At 41.5% G+C, this 14,858-nt stretch overlaps 1 protein-coding gene across 6 annotated transcripts in view; it reads right to left on the reverse strand.

Annotated features, from left to right (window-relative positions):
- Window positions 1-14,858, reverse strand: part of GUCY2C (guanylate cyclase 2C) — a 115,739-nt gene that overhangs the window by 26,018 nt on the left and 74,863 nt on the right. For 4 of the 6 annotated variants that reach the window (XM_068560128.1, XM_068560124.1, XM_068560126.1 and 1 more), the window contains 6 exons: window positions 11,621-11,702; window positions 8,637-8,742; window positions 5,272-5,376; window positions 4,631-4,702; window positions 4,067-4,171; window positions 93-179 (listed from right to left, as the gene is read on the reverse strand). In XM_068560128.1, the coding sequence (XP_068416229.1) occupies window positions 93-179; window positions 4,067-4,171; window positions 4,631-4,702; window positions 5,272-5,376; window positions 8,637-8,742; window positions 11,621-11,702 (557 nt within the window). The remainder of the gene's footprint in view (window positions 1-92; window positions 180-4,066; window positions 4,172-4,630; window positions 4,703-5,271; window positions 5,377-8,636; window positions 8,743-11,620; window positions 11,703-14,858) is intronic. The other 2 variants (XM_068560129.1, XM_068560130.1) reach the window with 1 other exon arrangement.

The raw sequence follows: 14,858 nt of genomic DNA on the forward strand, positions 1-14,858 counted from the left end.
TTACAGATGAAGAGACCAATGCAATAGCTTGCTAGATCTGTTTTCCCAGATTTAACTTTCATAAATGTCTTTTGTGTCTGTGGGTCTCTTACCTTAGCAATGTCATACAAGACAGAGATCTTAAACTCCCAATCCATGAATGTACCATCAGGATAGGAAATTGTGTCATTTAAAACTTCCTGAGCAGGAGAAAAAGAAGAAGATGAGTTGGCTGAAGGAGGCTTTTGTGGAAAGACTCTTAGAGACAAATAATGACTTTCTGATCATGAGGCCTTGGGCTCAGGAACAAGTTGGAACTCCATTGTCCTGGTTTTCCTGAACACGTGTTTCTTTTCTCTCTGATTTAAGAAACATTAGGTGGTTCTTATCCCAAGGAGATGAGCAGGAGATGACCATAGATCCAACATACCGGTTCTTCCACCAGGAGTAAAGGCATGAGTAGGCACCTGCCAGGAGAGTGGGCTGGTGGGCTGAGCCACAGGCTCTGTCTCGTCAAAATTACCCTAGTGTTTTTCAACAAGGAATTGCTATTAGGAAATTCTTTCATTAGGCTATGTTTTCACTTACATGATCAATTGTATCCATTGGCTTAATACCTCTAAGTGTTTCTTCCGTTTACTAAGTCCTCTGTCGTTAAGACAGAGCGCTTGGACTTTCGCGGTAACTGTAGGACCTAGAATTTTGAACTCACAGTATTAATGTGATGATGGGTTCTATCGAGATACAGGGTTTTAACTAAGCTGAAAACTATTCTTCACAGTAAAACTCTAAACAGCACCCTAACTGAGAACCTAACAATAGTTTCTTGTTTGGGGAAAAAGCCCAGTTTTAATTCAGGTACTGTACCAATAGTTTCCAACAGAGGGTCCAAAGCCGTCAGTCATTTCAGATAAGGGGCTGTGGGTAACAGGCCAAGTTAAGGGAGAGGAGTTCTGAGCAGACAGACCCTAAGTAACTCTTTCCTTGAGCACTGACATTTTTTACGTTTTTATTTGTTTACTATCTCTTCTCCTTATGAAAATGTCAACTCTGTGATAATTTTCATTTACTGGTGTATCTGCAACATCTTAGTAAGTGTCTGGCACAGAATAGATGTTCGATAAATGTTTATTGCATGAATGAATCAACTGTTCCTAAACAAGGTTAGCCAAGGTTAGCCTTTTATATGCTGTATATTTTTTTAAAGTAATTCATTAATTTATTTTTGGGCTGCGTTGGGTCTTTGTTGCCACGCGCGGGCTCTCTCTAGTTGCGGCTAATGGGGGCCACTCTTCATCGTGGTGCGCGGGCTTCTCATTGCGGTGGCTTCTCTTGTTGTGGTGCGCGGGCTCTGGGCGCGCGGGCTTCGGTAGCTGTGGCGGGCGGGCTCAGTAGTTGTGGCTCACGGGCTTAGTTGCTCCGCGGCGTGTGGGATCTTCCCGGACCAGGGCTCGAACCCGTGTCCCCTGCATTGGCAGGCGGATTCTTAACCACTGTGCCACCAGGGAAGTCCCGGTTGCTGTATATTTATAAGATTGGAAGCATATTGTTTTTACTCTGTCTAGGGAGAGACTTTCTCATTTGTTTCCCCCCAAACGTAGTTTCTGACGGGATTTGCCATGGGTTGAGGCCTAAAAGGATTACATCAGGGAGGGGAATGTAGTTTGCAAAGGCACAGCCTTTGCTTTGAGGTTCATGATACAAAGGAGTGGATAAGTTTGCTGTAGAAGCTTCTGTGTGGTCTGCTCCCAGTCAGCAATGCCAGACGGGGGTGGGGGGGGGCCCAGGACCACTCAGGTAATTGAAGTTTCCCACCATAGGGCAGAGAGCCAAACACACTACGCATATGATATCTAAATGTTGGCTGGGCATTTTAGGGATTAAAAGACCATGTGAAACCCTTTGACCAGGCTCTGTTAATTGGTAATTTCTGTTGCATTGAGATCAAATGAATCAGATATGGTCTAGCCTTTGTATGGAAAACACTGAATTTTGAAAGACCTGAAATTGTTATTATTAGGAATGTGTTTATTTTATTATATCAGCAGCAATTTAAACGATCACTTTCAGCATCAATTAAAATGATCATATGGTCTTTCTCCAAAGACCTTTTGATATGATGCATTAGAGTAATATTTTTTCCATTCGTAGAAATTAACCGTATCTAGTTGTATTACACTTTTCATATACAACTGGCTTAGTTACCAGTATTTTATTTATAATTTTTCCATTTACATTCATAAATGTAATTAGTCTTTAATCACATTTAAGTATCAACTTTATGCTAGCCTTGCTGAATGTTAATGAACTTAGAAGACGTTCATGTTTTTGTTTAACTTTAGAACAGTATTTACATAGATGATGAGAATTATTCACTGAAGTTTAGAAAAATTAAGCTGAATCTGGTTTTCTTTGTAATGGGAGTGTTAATTTCTATTGTTACTGACCTCCTTAAGTTTTTACTTCTTGAGTCAAGTTTTCATGATTATATTGTTTCTGAAGTTTTTCCTTTTTTTCTCAGATTTTTTTAACTTAATAGTCATGACATTCTTTCATAATTGAAAGCATCTTTTTCGTAGCTTTATTTTTTTTAATTTTCACTTTTGTGTATTTTTATGTTTGTTTTAGAGACTTAATTAGAAGTATGAGAAGCTTGTATGTTTTGTAGTTTTTTTAAAAAATAAACAACTCATGAATGCACTTTAAAAATTTACCAGTTTTATAGTAATTGAATTGTGAAGGTTTCCTTTCCTTAGGCCATAGTTATTCTTCTAAATTTTGCATTGAATACTTAGATTTTTTTTTAAGAGAGAATAGCATTTAGGGATATAATTTTTTTCTTTGAAGATAGATTTGAGTTTATACCACACATACATTTTTAAAGCTACATTCTTTTTTTTTTTTTTTTCTTTTTTGGCCACGCTGCGTGCGGCATGCAGGATCTTAGTTCAGGATCCAACTCGTGCCACCTGCAGTGGACTTGCGGACTCCTAACCACTGGATTGTCAGGGAACTCCCTCTTGTGTTTGTCTTTTTTTTTTTTTTTTAATTGAAGCTTATTGAACAAAAATATTTAAGTTATTAGTTCAGCATTTTTTATTATCTTAAAATTTTATTGAATTATGAATGTATGGACCTCTTTGAAGCTGCTGCTGCCCCCAGTATTAGTACTCTGGCTTTGTTGGGGAAAACATTGAGGTTTTTAAGAGATAAGAGGTCGGAAAGGAGCCCATAGGTAGGGCGACCACAATTCCTGGTTTGCTTGGGGCCGGTTGCAGTTTATGTCTGCTGTTACAACATAATTATTTTGGTACCCCCTTTCATTCTCAAAGGATCCTGAGAATGAAATTATATGGTCACCCTACCCAAAGGTATTTAAAAGGCTGAAAGCTCTTGTAACATATGCCTAGAAAGTGCTCAAGGTGCGGAGCAAATATTTCGATGCTCTTTGAAGCAATTGTCCTGGTTTCCTTCCTGCTCCTCCCCTTTTCCTCAACACCTGACTTTGTTTTTTGTATGAATGCTTCTGTGTATGCCTGCCCTTCTGAACTAGCCAATGATTTGATATTCTTAGCTCGATACTTGGTTCTTCCTAAGAACTTGCCTCAGTCCTGTCTTTCTTTTTCTGCTTTGGACTTGTTCAACAAGAATTCCTGACCCCATCTGGCAACTCCTGGGTCATCCTCAATCCTTCCCAAGGGAGACAATGGTAGGATTTAGACAGCAGAACTAGGACTTAGGAACAAGCCTCCTTGCTATCGTAATGACCATCCAGTTTTCTTTTAATACAAAAGCAAGTGTGCAAGTAAAATAAAATGAATCAAGAGGCAATCACATTCCACATCTGTCCTTTGTTTTTTCAAGTCTACACTCCTGAATATTTTTTAGCTAGTTTTCTTATAAAGATATAATATGGATGATTGACAAAATCTGAGTGATCTAGTTTGACAAGCATATGGGCCCATACACTTTTCCTGATAACTCTCTGATATTATTTCACTGAGTGAGCCTTTAAAATTGCTACTAAATATTTGTTTTTGCATATGGTTGGCTAGTTAGGGAATTGGAAACGATCCTGGTTCCTTACCCGGAGGGATCCTCTCTCGCAGTACTCAATCACCCCAAAGATCATGCAATCAAGCTTCACCGTGCCGTAGAACTTGGTTAGGTTGTAATAGTCAATCTGAAGCAACTGAGATATAACATGTTTATTTACAAAGCAAGCCAGCCAGAAAGGAGCGCCTGAGTAAAAACTAATATGTTAATAAAACATGCCGTGTCTCAGATCTCTGGGAAGATGTATTGCTCTTGATACAATGAAGTGTCAGTTCATTTCCTACTGCACTTGGCATTACATCTTACCCCACAGCCTTTCTTTTGTCAGCAAGGGGACTTGAATACAAACCTTTGACTACTCCCAAATCACATCAGGACCACTTTCTAGGACATGCCAGCATGTTTTACACCATCAAACATCACTCTTCAACATATTTTGGTAGAATTTTCAGCGAGTATGGTCACCCATTTCTTGGTCTGAGGGCTTCTCTGTCAGCATCCCCAGTAACACCTTGCTAAAGCAGGGACCTCAATGCTTGGGGAAAATGGAGTGAAGCTATTTCTCACTTAAAGGTTTTAAGTAAGGGACGCATACCTTGTTCAAGTCTATCTTCTGTTTCTCGGTGAAATTGCCATCGTTGTGCTTGAGATCCTTTAGAATCACTTGCTGCAAAGATCCATTGAATTAAGGAGATAATGTAGCATGACCACTCATATGCATGTTATAATAATTTGCTCACGTGTCTATCTTTGCAGAATACCGTAAGCTCTAGAGAGCGGTAACACTTTAATTGCTGTTTATATCCTTGGTGCCTAGTGCCTGGGATATGGTAGGCTCAGATGGGAATGTTTCTTAAAAATGCCTAAATGAAAAGGCAGGAAGGAAGGGAGGGAGGGAGGGAGGGAGGGAAGGAGGGAGGGGAAGAAGATACAAAACCCCCCTATGGGATTGTCGTATTCGCACTGCAATGAGCCGAAATATATACAGGGTTGCCTGGACTGCTCTGAATCTCTTTAATTTTTCCTTTTCCTTCCTTCACTCTCCCCCTCTTAAAAATTCTATTTTTCCTTCAATATACTTATGACTTGTGAGTGTTGTAACCCTTGAAGCAGAGCCCTGCCCATCCCTGTGAAAGGCTCCAAGAACAGCCCCTGGGGATCAGCCCGGGCACCCCGGCCATCGCACTGCTGACATCAGAGCTGGAGCGACGATGAGTCAGAAGGCCCAGCACATACCCCTGACTGAGAGTTCAGAAGAGCAGAGGAGACTAGAGTCACCTTTTTGTCGTATTTGCACTGTCGTAGTCTCTGGATTGTATCTCGTCTCTTGTCATCATCGATCTGGCACAAGAGAAGGCCAATTATTCCAGAAGCTCCATACCTTGTCTCCCCCGCCCCCCCACCTGCCAGTCAAGGCTGAGAGGCCCTGCGGGCGGCCTGTGTCTGTTGTAGTTTGCTCACAGCACTCTGGGCAGGCTCAGAAAAACTGTCAGAATTGACTCGTGTTCCCCATCATTCTCACCTTCCCCCTCCAATGGTATCTTTCTTCCAAGTATCCGCCAGCTTAACCCTGGGTTTTCCTCCCTTCCTCCTGTGGCTTATTTCAGCCAGCGATTTCCTTTGCTTCCTTCTCTCTCAGCTCCCCCATCTACTGGGAACCATCGCCTGTAGCTCCAGACAGGTGCTCTTAGGGGAGCACGCTGTGTGTCTGAGTTGCGAACTCGTGCCTAAATGCCCAAGTAGCAACGCAAGTGGCGACACTGTGCTGGGGCTTCAGGGGCAGCCGCATCAGCTCTGGGCTCAGCCTGGAGTTGCCAGATCATCTGATTTGTCAAAAGAAGCTCATAATATGGATTTTCTATGCCACTCCCAGATGTCTGTACTTGGTCATTAATTTTTTAAAAAGTTAAATATGGAACGAAACACAACACACACACACACACACACACACACACACACACACGCACCTGCAGGCTAGTATGGCTTTTGGTCTGCCAGTCTAAAGGCAGAAAAAAGATTGGGAACTATTGCATCTTTCCACTTGATTCTCATAAAAACCTGTGTATTATATTTGTTAAAACTTACCTCATAGGGACATTTTGAAAATGTGAGTGAAATAAGTTATAACCAATTCCAAGCATGATACCCAGCACAATGCAGATTAATAAATGTCACTTGCCTCCCCTTCTCCTGTGTCTCATTTTATACATGAGGTACAAAAGGGTTACAGGATACCACATGTGGCCTAAGAACATACGGAACCCAAGCATGACTTCTTGTCTAGTATTCTTTTCACCCTCTCAGGCCCCGATACGTCATTTAAACCATTTGAACCTCAGTCCCTTCCTTATCTGGGCAATCCTAACTCACAGGGATACCTGAGAATCAACTGAGACAAACTTTGTGACATTTTCTTGCAAGCAAAGGTGTTCTATCCTCAGATGAGTCCTCTGCATCTTTACCACTTTTTTCTGTCTGTTGCTCTCCCTTGGGGCTTTGCTGACTTCTCTCCCTCTGGCTGCCTTGGTTTTCTGACCCTCTCTCTTCTAGCCCGGGATGCTTTCTTCATCATCTCGCCCCTTAGTCTTGCTTCCTTATCCAGAGCTCGAACCACCGCCTGTCTGGTTGTATGGCATTTTCCCCTCTTGCTGACTTTGCCTGACCTCCATGGGCCTTCTCCCGGCCCTGCCGGACTCAGAGCAATGGAAGACCTCTCCTTACAGCCAATTCCCAGTCGCCTGGTCCCCAGCCGGGCTGTAACTCAGAGTAACAAGGATTCCCCAGGCTCTGAATCACTTCTAACCTTCCTCCTTCTCGGTTACCGTCCCCAAGACCTATTCCTTAGCCTTTTCCTTAACTGATGAATTAACTCATAAAAATTCTGTCATGCCTGACAAGGGGTAGATGGGGTATACTCCTAGGAATATTTATATTTTAAGAAAACACGCAGAGACACAATGTTTTAGGCTTAACCCAAAAGAACGAAGTGCAATATTGGGGTTTTGAGGCGGTGGGGTGGCTTGTGAGGAGTGGAGCCGTGACTGGACGTGGGCAGAGGTGAACCACGTGGGAGCCCATCCTCGTGTCACACCAGAGGCAGGGGAGCACTCACTCCTTCTACAGGTCTCCTCTCCCCTTCCCAGGGTACTGCCGGTAAGCCATTCAGGTCAATAAATTCTCTCTTTGAACATCCAATAATCTGACGATTGTTTACATTTTACTGTGAATGACCACAAGATCGATTTCATCCTGACACTTGCCTGAGACAGATTGGTCTTTTTTAATTTTTAAAATATTTATTTATTTGGTTAGTTAGTTGGTTAACTTTTTGGCCACACTGCACAGCATGCGGGATCTTAGTTCCCTGACCAAGGTTTGAACCCGTGCCCCTTGCAGTGGAAGCTGGGAGTCCTAACCACTGGACCGCCGGGCAAGTCCCTGGTCTTTGCCAACAGCACCTTTATTTCTGTGGTTCAGAATGTAACAGGAGGATCACTTTCGAGCGTGGAGCATTTCTGGAGGATGGGAAGACCCAGTCCTTGCACAGCCGTGAGGGGACCGGAGGCACCAGAGTGCAGTGTGCAGGACTTGGGGTGGAATGCCAGGAGCTGGTGGAGAGGATCCAAGCACAAACCTGACCCATGAAGCAATTGCTGATTCTAGGCAGGTAGGCACCCCAGGTCACACGATCCTGTTGGCTTGGCCCTGCTCTGAGGGACCCTGCTCACTCCTTCACGTGGAGGTTCTGGGACTCCATCTCCTCTTAGTATGCTTTGGTATAAAACCTCTGATAAGGCTATGGTGTATGGTGAATGTTAGGATCGTGGTCTTCACAGTTACACAGACTGGGTTCAAATTGTGGCCACGCTCCTGAAATTCTAGCCCTGTTGCCTCAAAGTGCTCGGGAACAATGAAACAGGTCAATGCTTCTGGCACATAAGAAGTGCTCAGGAAATGTTAGCTGTTACCATTTGTAGCAATCTGACTTACTAGCTGTGTGTGACCCTGCCCTGCTTCTCAACCCTTTGCCCTTCAATTTCCTCATCAGCAAAATTAGGATGATAAAGTTCATCTCATGAGGCCCTTGTGGGGAGTAGATAAGACCACTTAGGTCCCACATCACCCTCAGTGGATGGGAGGAGTTATCATGGGCTGCTGCTGAGATTTCCTGGCTGAGGGAGAATGTGGGCAAATAGCAGCAGAGACCTCTTTTGTCAGCAATGAGCAAGTAAGTCACACGTCCTTAGTATAAGCAGAGTAGTTCCCCAAGGTTTAGAGGAACTCAAATGCTCTACCCATTTCCATATCCCTTCCATAACAAATTCTCACTCTGTGCATTTCTCTTCTGGGTCAAATGCAAAGAATGAGTAACACACCATATCTCAGCCTCCACCGAAGTGTTCATTGGTTCAAATAGCTGACATTTAGTGCAATGAAGAGCCAAGGGAAAGATAGGAAGCTGAGAGTTAGAAAACATCTAAGTCTTGGATTCTGAAACAAATGATCCTGGCCTGGAACATTTCATACCATGTACCAAAGCCTTGTCAAATCCCTGGCAAGTTGCACCAGCCCTCGCATTCACCAGGTAAGGGACACCTTACCTTTAGGCTAACATGGTTGGTCTCATTGGACTCCAGGGGTAAGATATTTTCAGGAGGAATGTGGGACCACTTTTTCTGACGAAGTGCATATTCTCTCTTATATTTTCTGTGAAAGGAATAGAACCAGCCAATAGGTTTGTATTAGTATTCATGCCATTCGGTTTCTGAACACTAGGAGAAATCTAGAGCTATGATGCCCTCAGGTGGATACGCGGTGAGTACAGCTGGCCCAATGGCGTGACTCCATGTTCTCCAAACTGGTGAGTGCTGGCCTTTTGTGGACCTGTAAGGATTTCTGATGGTCTTCTGTACTCTTTCTTTTTTTTCTTTTTCATTTCACTTTCTCAGATCCTTCACTAAGGCAACCCTTTATTATAATAAAAAATTTGAACTGATGTCACAGAAAGAGTGAGGTGAGAACAGAGGATACATCAGATTCCTAAATAAGCCAGTTCCTCTTCGGCATTTGTGCCTTTTAAAAAATGCATTAAGAAAATAGAAAAGCACAGAGAAAAATGTAACAACATGTAACCCAACATTCAAAATGTCAAGAATTTGTGATTGTTTCCCCCAGATAGTATAGACAAAGCAGCATTCTTGGGTTATAGGAATGCACACTCACAACTTTACAGACATCGCCAAATTGTTTCCCAAAGCGGTTGCACCAATTTGCCCTCCCACTGTGAAAATTCCCGTTTCCTCCGTATTCTTAACATTTGGTATTGTTTAACTTTTTTTAACCCTTAGGATGTATGTGAAATAGTGCTTGTTGCTTTGCATTTCATTTTCTTGATTATTAGAGAGATTAAATATCTTTTCAAATATTTTCTAGCTATTTTATAGAGTTGCTTATTCACAATTTTGCCCATTTTTTTCTATTGCATTGTCTTTGCCTTATTTATTTACATGAGTTCCTTATAAATTCTGCAAAACAAATCTTTTGTCCTTTGATGCGTTGCAAATGCCTTCTTCTGGTTTATTGCTTTATTGAGCTTTGTTGTATAAAAAGTTTTGATTTTATTATGGCCATGGTTATATTATTTTCTTCTTTGACTTTTCTTTTTTATCTTGACTGAGAAGTATTTTCCTACTTGAGACATAAAGTGATTTTCTATTAATTTCTTCTGAGTTTGCTTTCTCACATTTAGGTCTGTAATCCATTTACAATCCATATGGAATGAACTTTATCTTTGTGTATTATTTCAGGTAGGGCTTAATTTCATTTTTTTCATGTTGAGAGCCTACTGTTCCAACATCATTTCCCAGCTGACTCACAATGTTCCCATCATATGCCAAGTTCTCACGCTTGCTCGTGCCAGATTCTAGAATCTGTATTCTTTTCCATTGGCCTATTTTTCCCTGAGTTTGTCTTTGCTTGTGCTCATTTGACAAACTCCTACTCACCTTCTCAAGGTCATTGATGATGACTTTCTGAATGTCCCCTAAGCAGAAATGATTATTCTCTTCCTATGCTTCCATCTAACTCTGACTATTCCTCTATTAGATACATATAAAATAGTATATTATTGGCCAAAGATTTTGGTCCTAAGACCTGGTGGCAAGTGGCGTGACTATTAGGGCCTTGAAGGCTCCCGGACTCTCATCTCTGCACTGCAGAAGACTCTTGGGACTCCACAGAGCCAACTGCCATTCATATTGAATTAGAGGATGCTATAAATCATTCAAGACTTTTCTTGCATAGCTGTTGGAATGGAAAACTATAGAATAACATCTGTCTTCCATATCTCCTCATGGACACAGTATTGCTCTGGCCATTAGGAAGCCCTATCTCTGCCTTCCCTGCTTAGGGAAAATGGAAAATGCCTGTTTCCACCTGTTACTGTTTCTTACTTTGTGATTCATCCTATCTTAAGCTGATGCCCATTTGGACTTGGTGTCTGAGGGACAATAGCCACATCTGTGGCCCTGCTATTGGCTGCCTTTACTCTCCTCAAATTTTGGTTTCCTCTTACCTTCAACTAAATGGTCAACATACACTGTAAATCGTCTCTTATATTTCTTGGTAATACAGAGTCACAGGAGTCAAGTTCTGCCTTCAGACTGAAGAGAACAATCTACCCGCTTTCCTGGAGAAACCTTTAACTGACATGCAACAGGCTGGACTCTCATGATGAGAAGGTACAGCGACACACAGACCAAAGCGTGTGATACATAGAGGAAAACTGTTGTCTGGTTTAGTTAGGAAATGGGAGTGATCCTGATACTCTAACGGGATAGAAAGTTTTGTGTGTTTAACACACACAGATTAGGAGGTAGTGTGAGACTCGCTCATTCATTTATATATTCAACAAATATTTCTGAGTGTACAGACTATGTCTCTGGCACTGCACTAGGCTCTTCATATGTCCAAGCTGAGTAGAACAATCATGGAACTGATGGTCAGAAGGCCTGAGTTCTACCTTTGGCCCAACACACTACCTGGTGATGTGATTCCAGACAAACCGTTTGGCTTTCTGGGTCTCTCTTTCCTCAGGCTAAAGCAGGAGGTTTGGAATGGATGATTTCTAAAGCCTCTTCCAGCCTGAAAGTATGTAATATAGAGACTCTTGACATTTCCCACAATATACTAATAAAACAGCAGAAATAGCTATTTCTACCTGTAGAATGCCTGGTATATGGTCACTATACGGACCTTATTTCAACTCCTCACAACAGTTCAGATGAGGATACTGAAGCTGAGTAACATGTTTAAGTTGCTGATAATATGGTGAACACCACACAACTGGTAAAGCCCAGAACTGGGATGTGAGTTCAAACGTCTCTGACTGCAAGCTCTAATCCATCCACTGAGTAATATTCTGCCCTTGACAGAGTCTTTGATGCTGAATGCCTTCGTGATCTTAGCTCTGTCCAGAGACCTTCTTGTGAATGTATACTATCATCGACAGACATCAGACGTCTCCCTCTTGCCCTCTTCCCTCTCTGAAGGAGGAGCACAGCAGGTTAGAGGGGCTGGTAGGTACCTGAGCACCAGGAGGGCGATAAACAGGAGCAGGACCACAGTCCCCGTGAGGGTGAAGACAGCGATCATCAGGATTGGAGGGTCTGCGGCAGAAAAGACAGCGAAAATCGCACTAGTGAGGCTCTTTGAAAAGAGAATACACACACTTCACAAGATTCTAGTTGGATAATATAATCTGAGGAAGGGGAAAAGGAGAGATCTTTTAAGATGTCTGTCTTTTAGAGAGAGACAAATATCATATGATATCACTTACATGTGGAATCTAAAAAAATGATACAAAGGAACTCATTTACAAAACAGAAACAGACTCACAGACTTAGAGAACAAACTTACGATTAGCAAAGGAGAAAGGTGGGAGGGAGGGATAAATTAGAAGTTTAAGATTAACATATACACACTACTATATATAAAATAGATAATCAACAAGGGCCTACTGTAGAGCACAGGGAACTCTACTCAATATTCTCTTAATAACCTCTACGGGAAAAGAATCTGAAAAAAGAATGGATATATGTATATGCATAACTGAATCACTTTGCTGTACACCTGAAACTAACACAACATTGTAAATCAACTATATTCCAATATAAAATAAAAATTAAATTAAAAAAAGATATCTGTCTTTTATTAATCTCTTCATTGGTAATACAGATCCTGCATCCTTGGTCTATGAGGAAAACTGTCCGAAATGTGCCCCAAAGTGGCTTAATTTCATCTACCCCTATAGTTTAGACATCTCGTTTCTTATGGGAATCATCAAATGTTACAAGAACATAAAATAGTTTCTGGCACACAAATAATTTTGGTGGGAAGACTATCTGATGTCTTTGAAATCAATATACCTAAGGAGGATTCACAGAGGAAGAAATAGACAACTGGTTTTCAATACGGAGAAACAAATCGGAGGAAAAGTAGGACGGTGTGGAATGAACAGTAAATGACAGTGTCGCCCACTGGTCCTTTCCAAGCTCAACCAGGTCACTGAGGGAAGTCAATGAAGAACGTAAGGAATTTGATTTATTAGCACGTAGGTGAAGCTGTGTAGAAGGAGGAATTTGAGAGACTCGCTGAAGGGTCAGTGGACTTCAGGAAAATGTGGATCCAACCCAACGAAGCACTGAAGCAGACTCTGAGTGTGCAGAGGACTAAGCCCAGATTAAGGACAACAACAATAATAAAACTGCACAAGAGGGCTTCCCTGGCGGCGCAGTGGTTAAGAATCCGCCTGCCAACGCAGGGGACACGGGTTCGAGCCCTGGTCCAGGAAGATCCCACATGCCGCGGAGCAACTAAGCCCGTGCGCCACAACTACTGAGCCTGCGCTCTAGAGCCCGAGCTCTGCAACAAGAGAAGCCACTGCAATGAGAAGCCCTCGCACTGCAGAGAAGAGTAGCCCTGGCTTGCTCGCCACAACTAGAGAGAGCCGTGCACAGCAATGAAGACCCAATGCAGCCAAAAATAAATTAAAATAAAAAAAACAAAACTGTACAAGAAGGTCGTTGTTCAAACATGCCTCAACAGATCCCTATCAGAATAGGAAGTTAGAGGGTTCAAGAAGAACAAATGGAATGGATTCCAAGCAACAGAGAGTGTGTAAGAAGCTGGAAGGTAATAGCAATATGGTGAAGGAGACAGGTTTTTTTTTTCTTTATAGCATAAATAAGAGAGACCCAATCAGAAACTCTAGGGAAGAATGTTCAAGGAAGGCGCAATCTAAAAATAAAACAAAGTAAAATAGTTTGAGAATTTGGAATTTAAAAAATCCATTTGTGTGTGTGTGTGTGTGTGTGTGTGTGCGTGTGTCACAAAGGAGAGACATTGGAGTTATACAGAAAGAAATGTTATTCTGACATGCTATCTAGTTTTATAAAAATAATAATGAAAATATTTAGTAATTTTCAACTGATAGGTAAATGACAGAGGGCTTCATATGGCTACCAAAAAAATACTATCAGCCCCGACAAATTACAGCAAAATACAGGAGAATTTGGGAGGTGGGATGGAGGTAGAAGAAAGGAAAGAGACACTAACGTCTTCATCTTACAAAGCTGGGAAGCAAGAACTTTTATATATACTTGATAGAACTCGAAGCTTATGCAAAGTTAATTAAAATTACAAGGCACCAATAAATGTATTGACAAAAAGATATAACTATATTGAGAAGAGCTTAGAGAAAAGTAGGGCTAGTGAAAATGAACTATATCTTCATTTATCAATACAAGAAATAAATAGATAACATCTAAAGCTTATAATGCAAGAAATATATGCATATTATTTAAAAATATGAAAAAAAACTAAGCAGAACGGACTGCAAGACCAGGGATACACAGAGGTGGGACCAGGTACACTCACTTTCCATTAGGAATATTTCTACTCTTGGCTTTTAAAATCATGTGCATGAATTTTTATACAATAAAAATATAATTAATGCAGGTGTCCCTGGAATGATGAGTGGCCGGCTCTTATTCAAGTAGCATCTCAACACCTCACACTGTATTCTGTCTCATGGCACCATAACAAGGACCCTTGAGGGCATGGCCGGGGTTCTGTCTGCTCGTCCTGATACCTTTAGCACACAGCACCAGACCTGGTACCTGGTCACGTATCAGTAAAAAATTACTGAATAAATAAATAACTGAATAAAAACTTGGCCCTGCTCATCTCACTCTCTGAGAAGAGGCAAAGAAAAATGCCCAAATGTTAATATATGTAAATAAATTCACATAAAAAAAATCTCTTGTGCTATTAAGACTTAGCTTACATGTCACATGTATTTCTGAACCATTTTTGTTTTATCACATTATGTCCTTCTAATGAACTAACCATTTTTTTTTTCTGAGGTAGAGGGTTTAGTAAGGTTCAGACTGCAGCACCTTTCTATAAGGGATGAATTGGAAGGAGTTATGCTTTGCTAACTTATAACTTTGCCTCTGCTTGTTATTTTGTTTTCTGCTAAGGGGAGAATTTAACCGTGAAAATGTGAGCTCTGGATTTCTATTCTCGTTAGGGCAGAAATAAATTATTCCCTTGGAGGTGGAGCTGTATTGTGGGCATATTTGACTTTGGTGAACTCCGTTTATTACTACAATCACCACTTCCATCCCCATCACCACCACTCTCATACCCTCAACCCCCCCCCCCAAAACAACAGTGAGTACGAGGAATACAATTTCAACAGTGCAGACGATTCTACTCATCAGTCATTTACTAAAATTACCCAGCCTCCAGACTACAGCATG

This window comes from Eschrichtius robustus, chromosome 13 (genome assembly GCF_028021215.1).
Source record: "Eschrichtius robustus isolate mEscRob2 chromosome 13, mEscRob2.pri, whole genome shotgun sequence".
Taxonomy (NCBI): Eukaryota; Metazoa; Chordata; class Mammalia; order Artiodactyla; family Eschrichtiidae; genus Eschrichtius; species Eschrichtius robustus.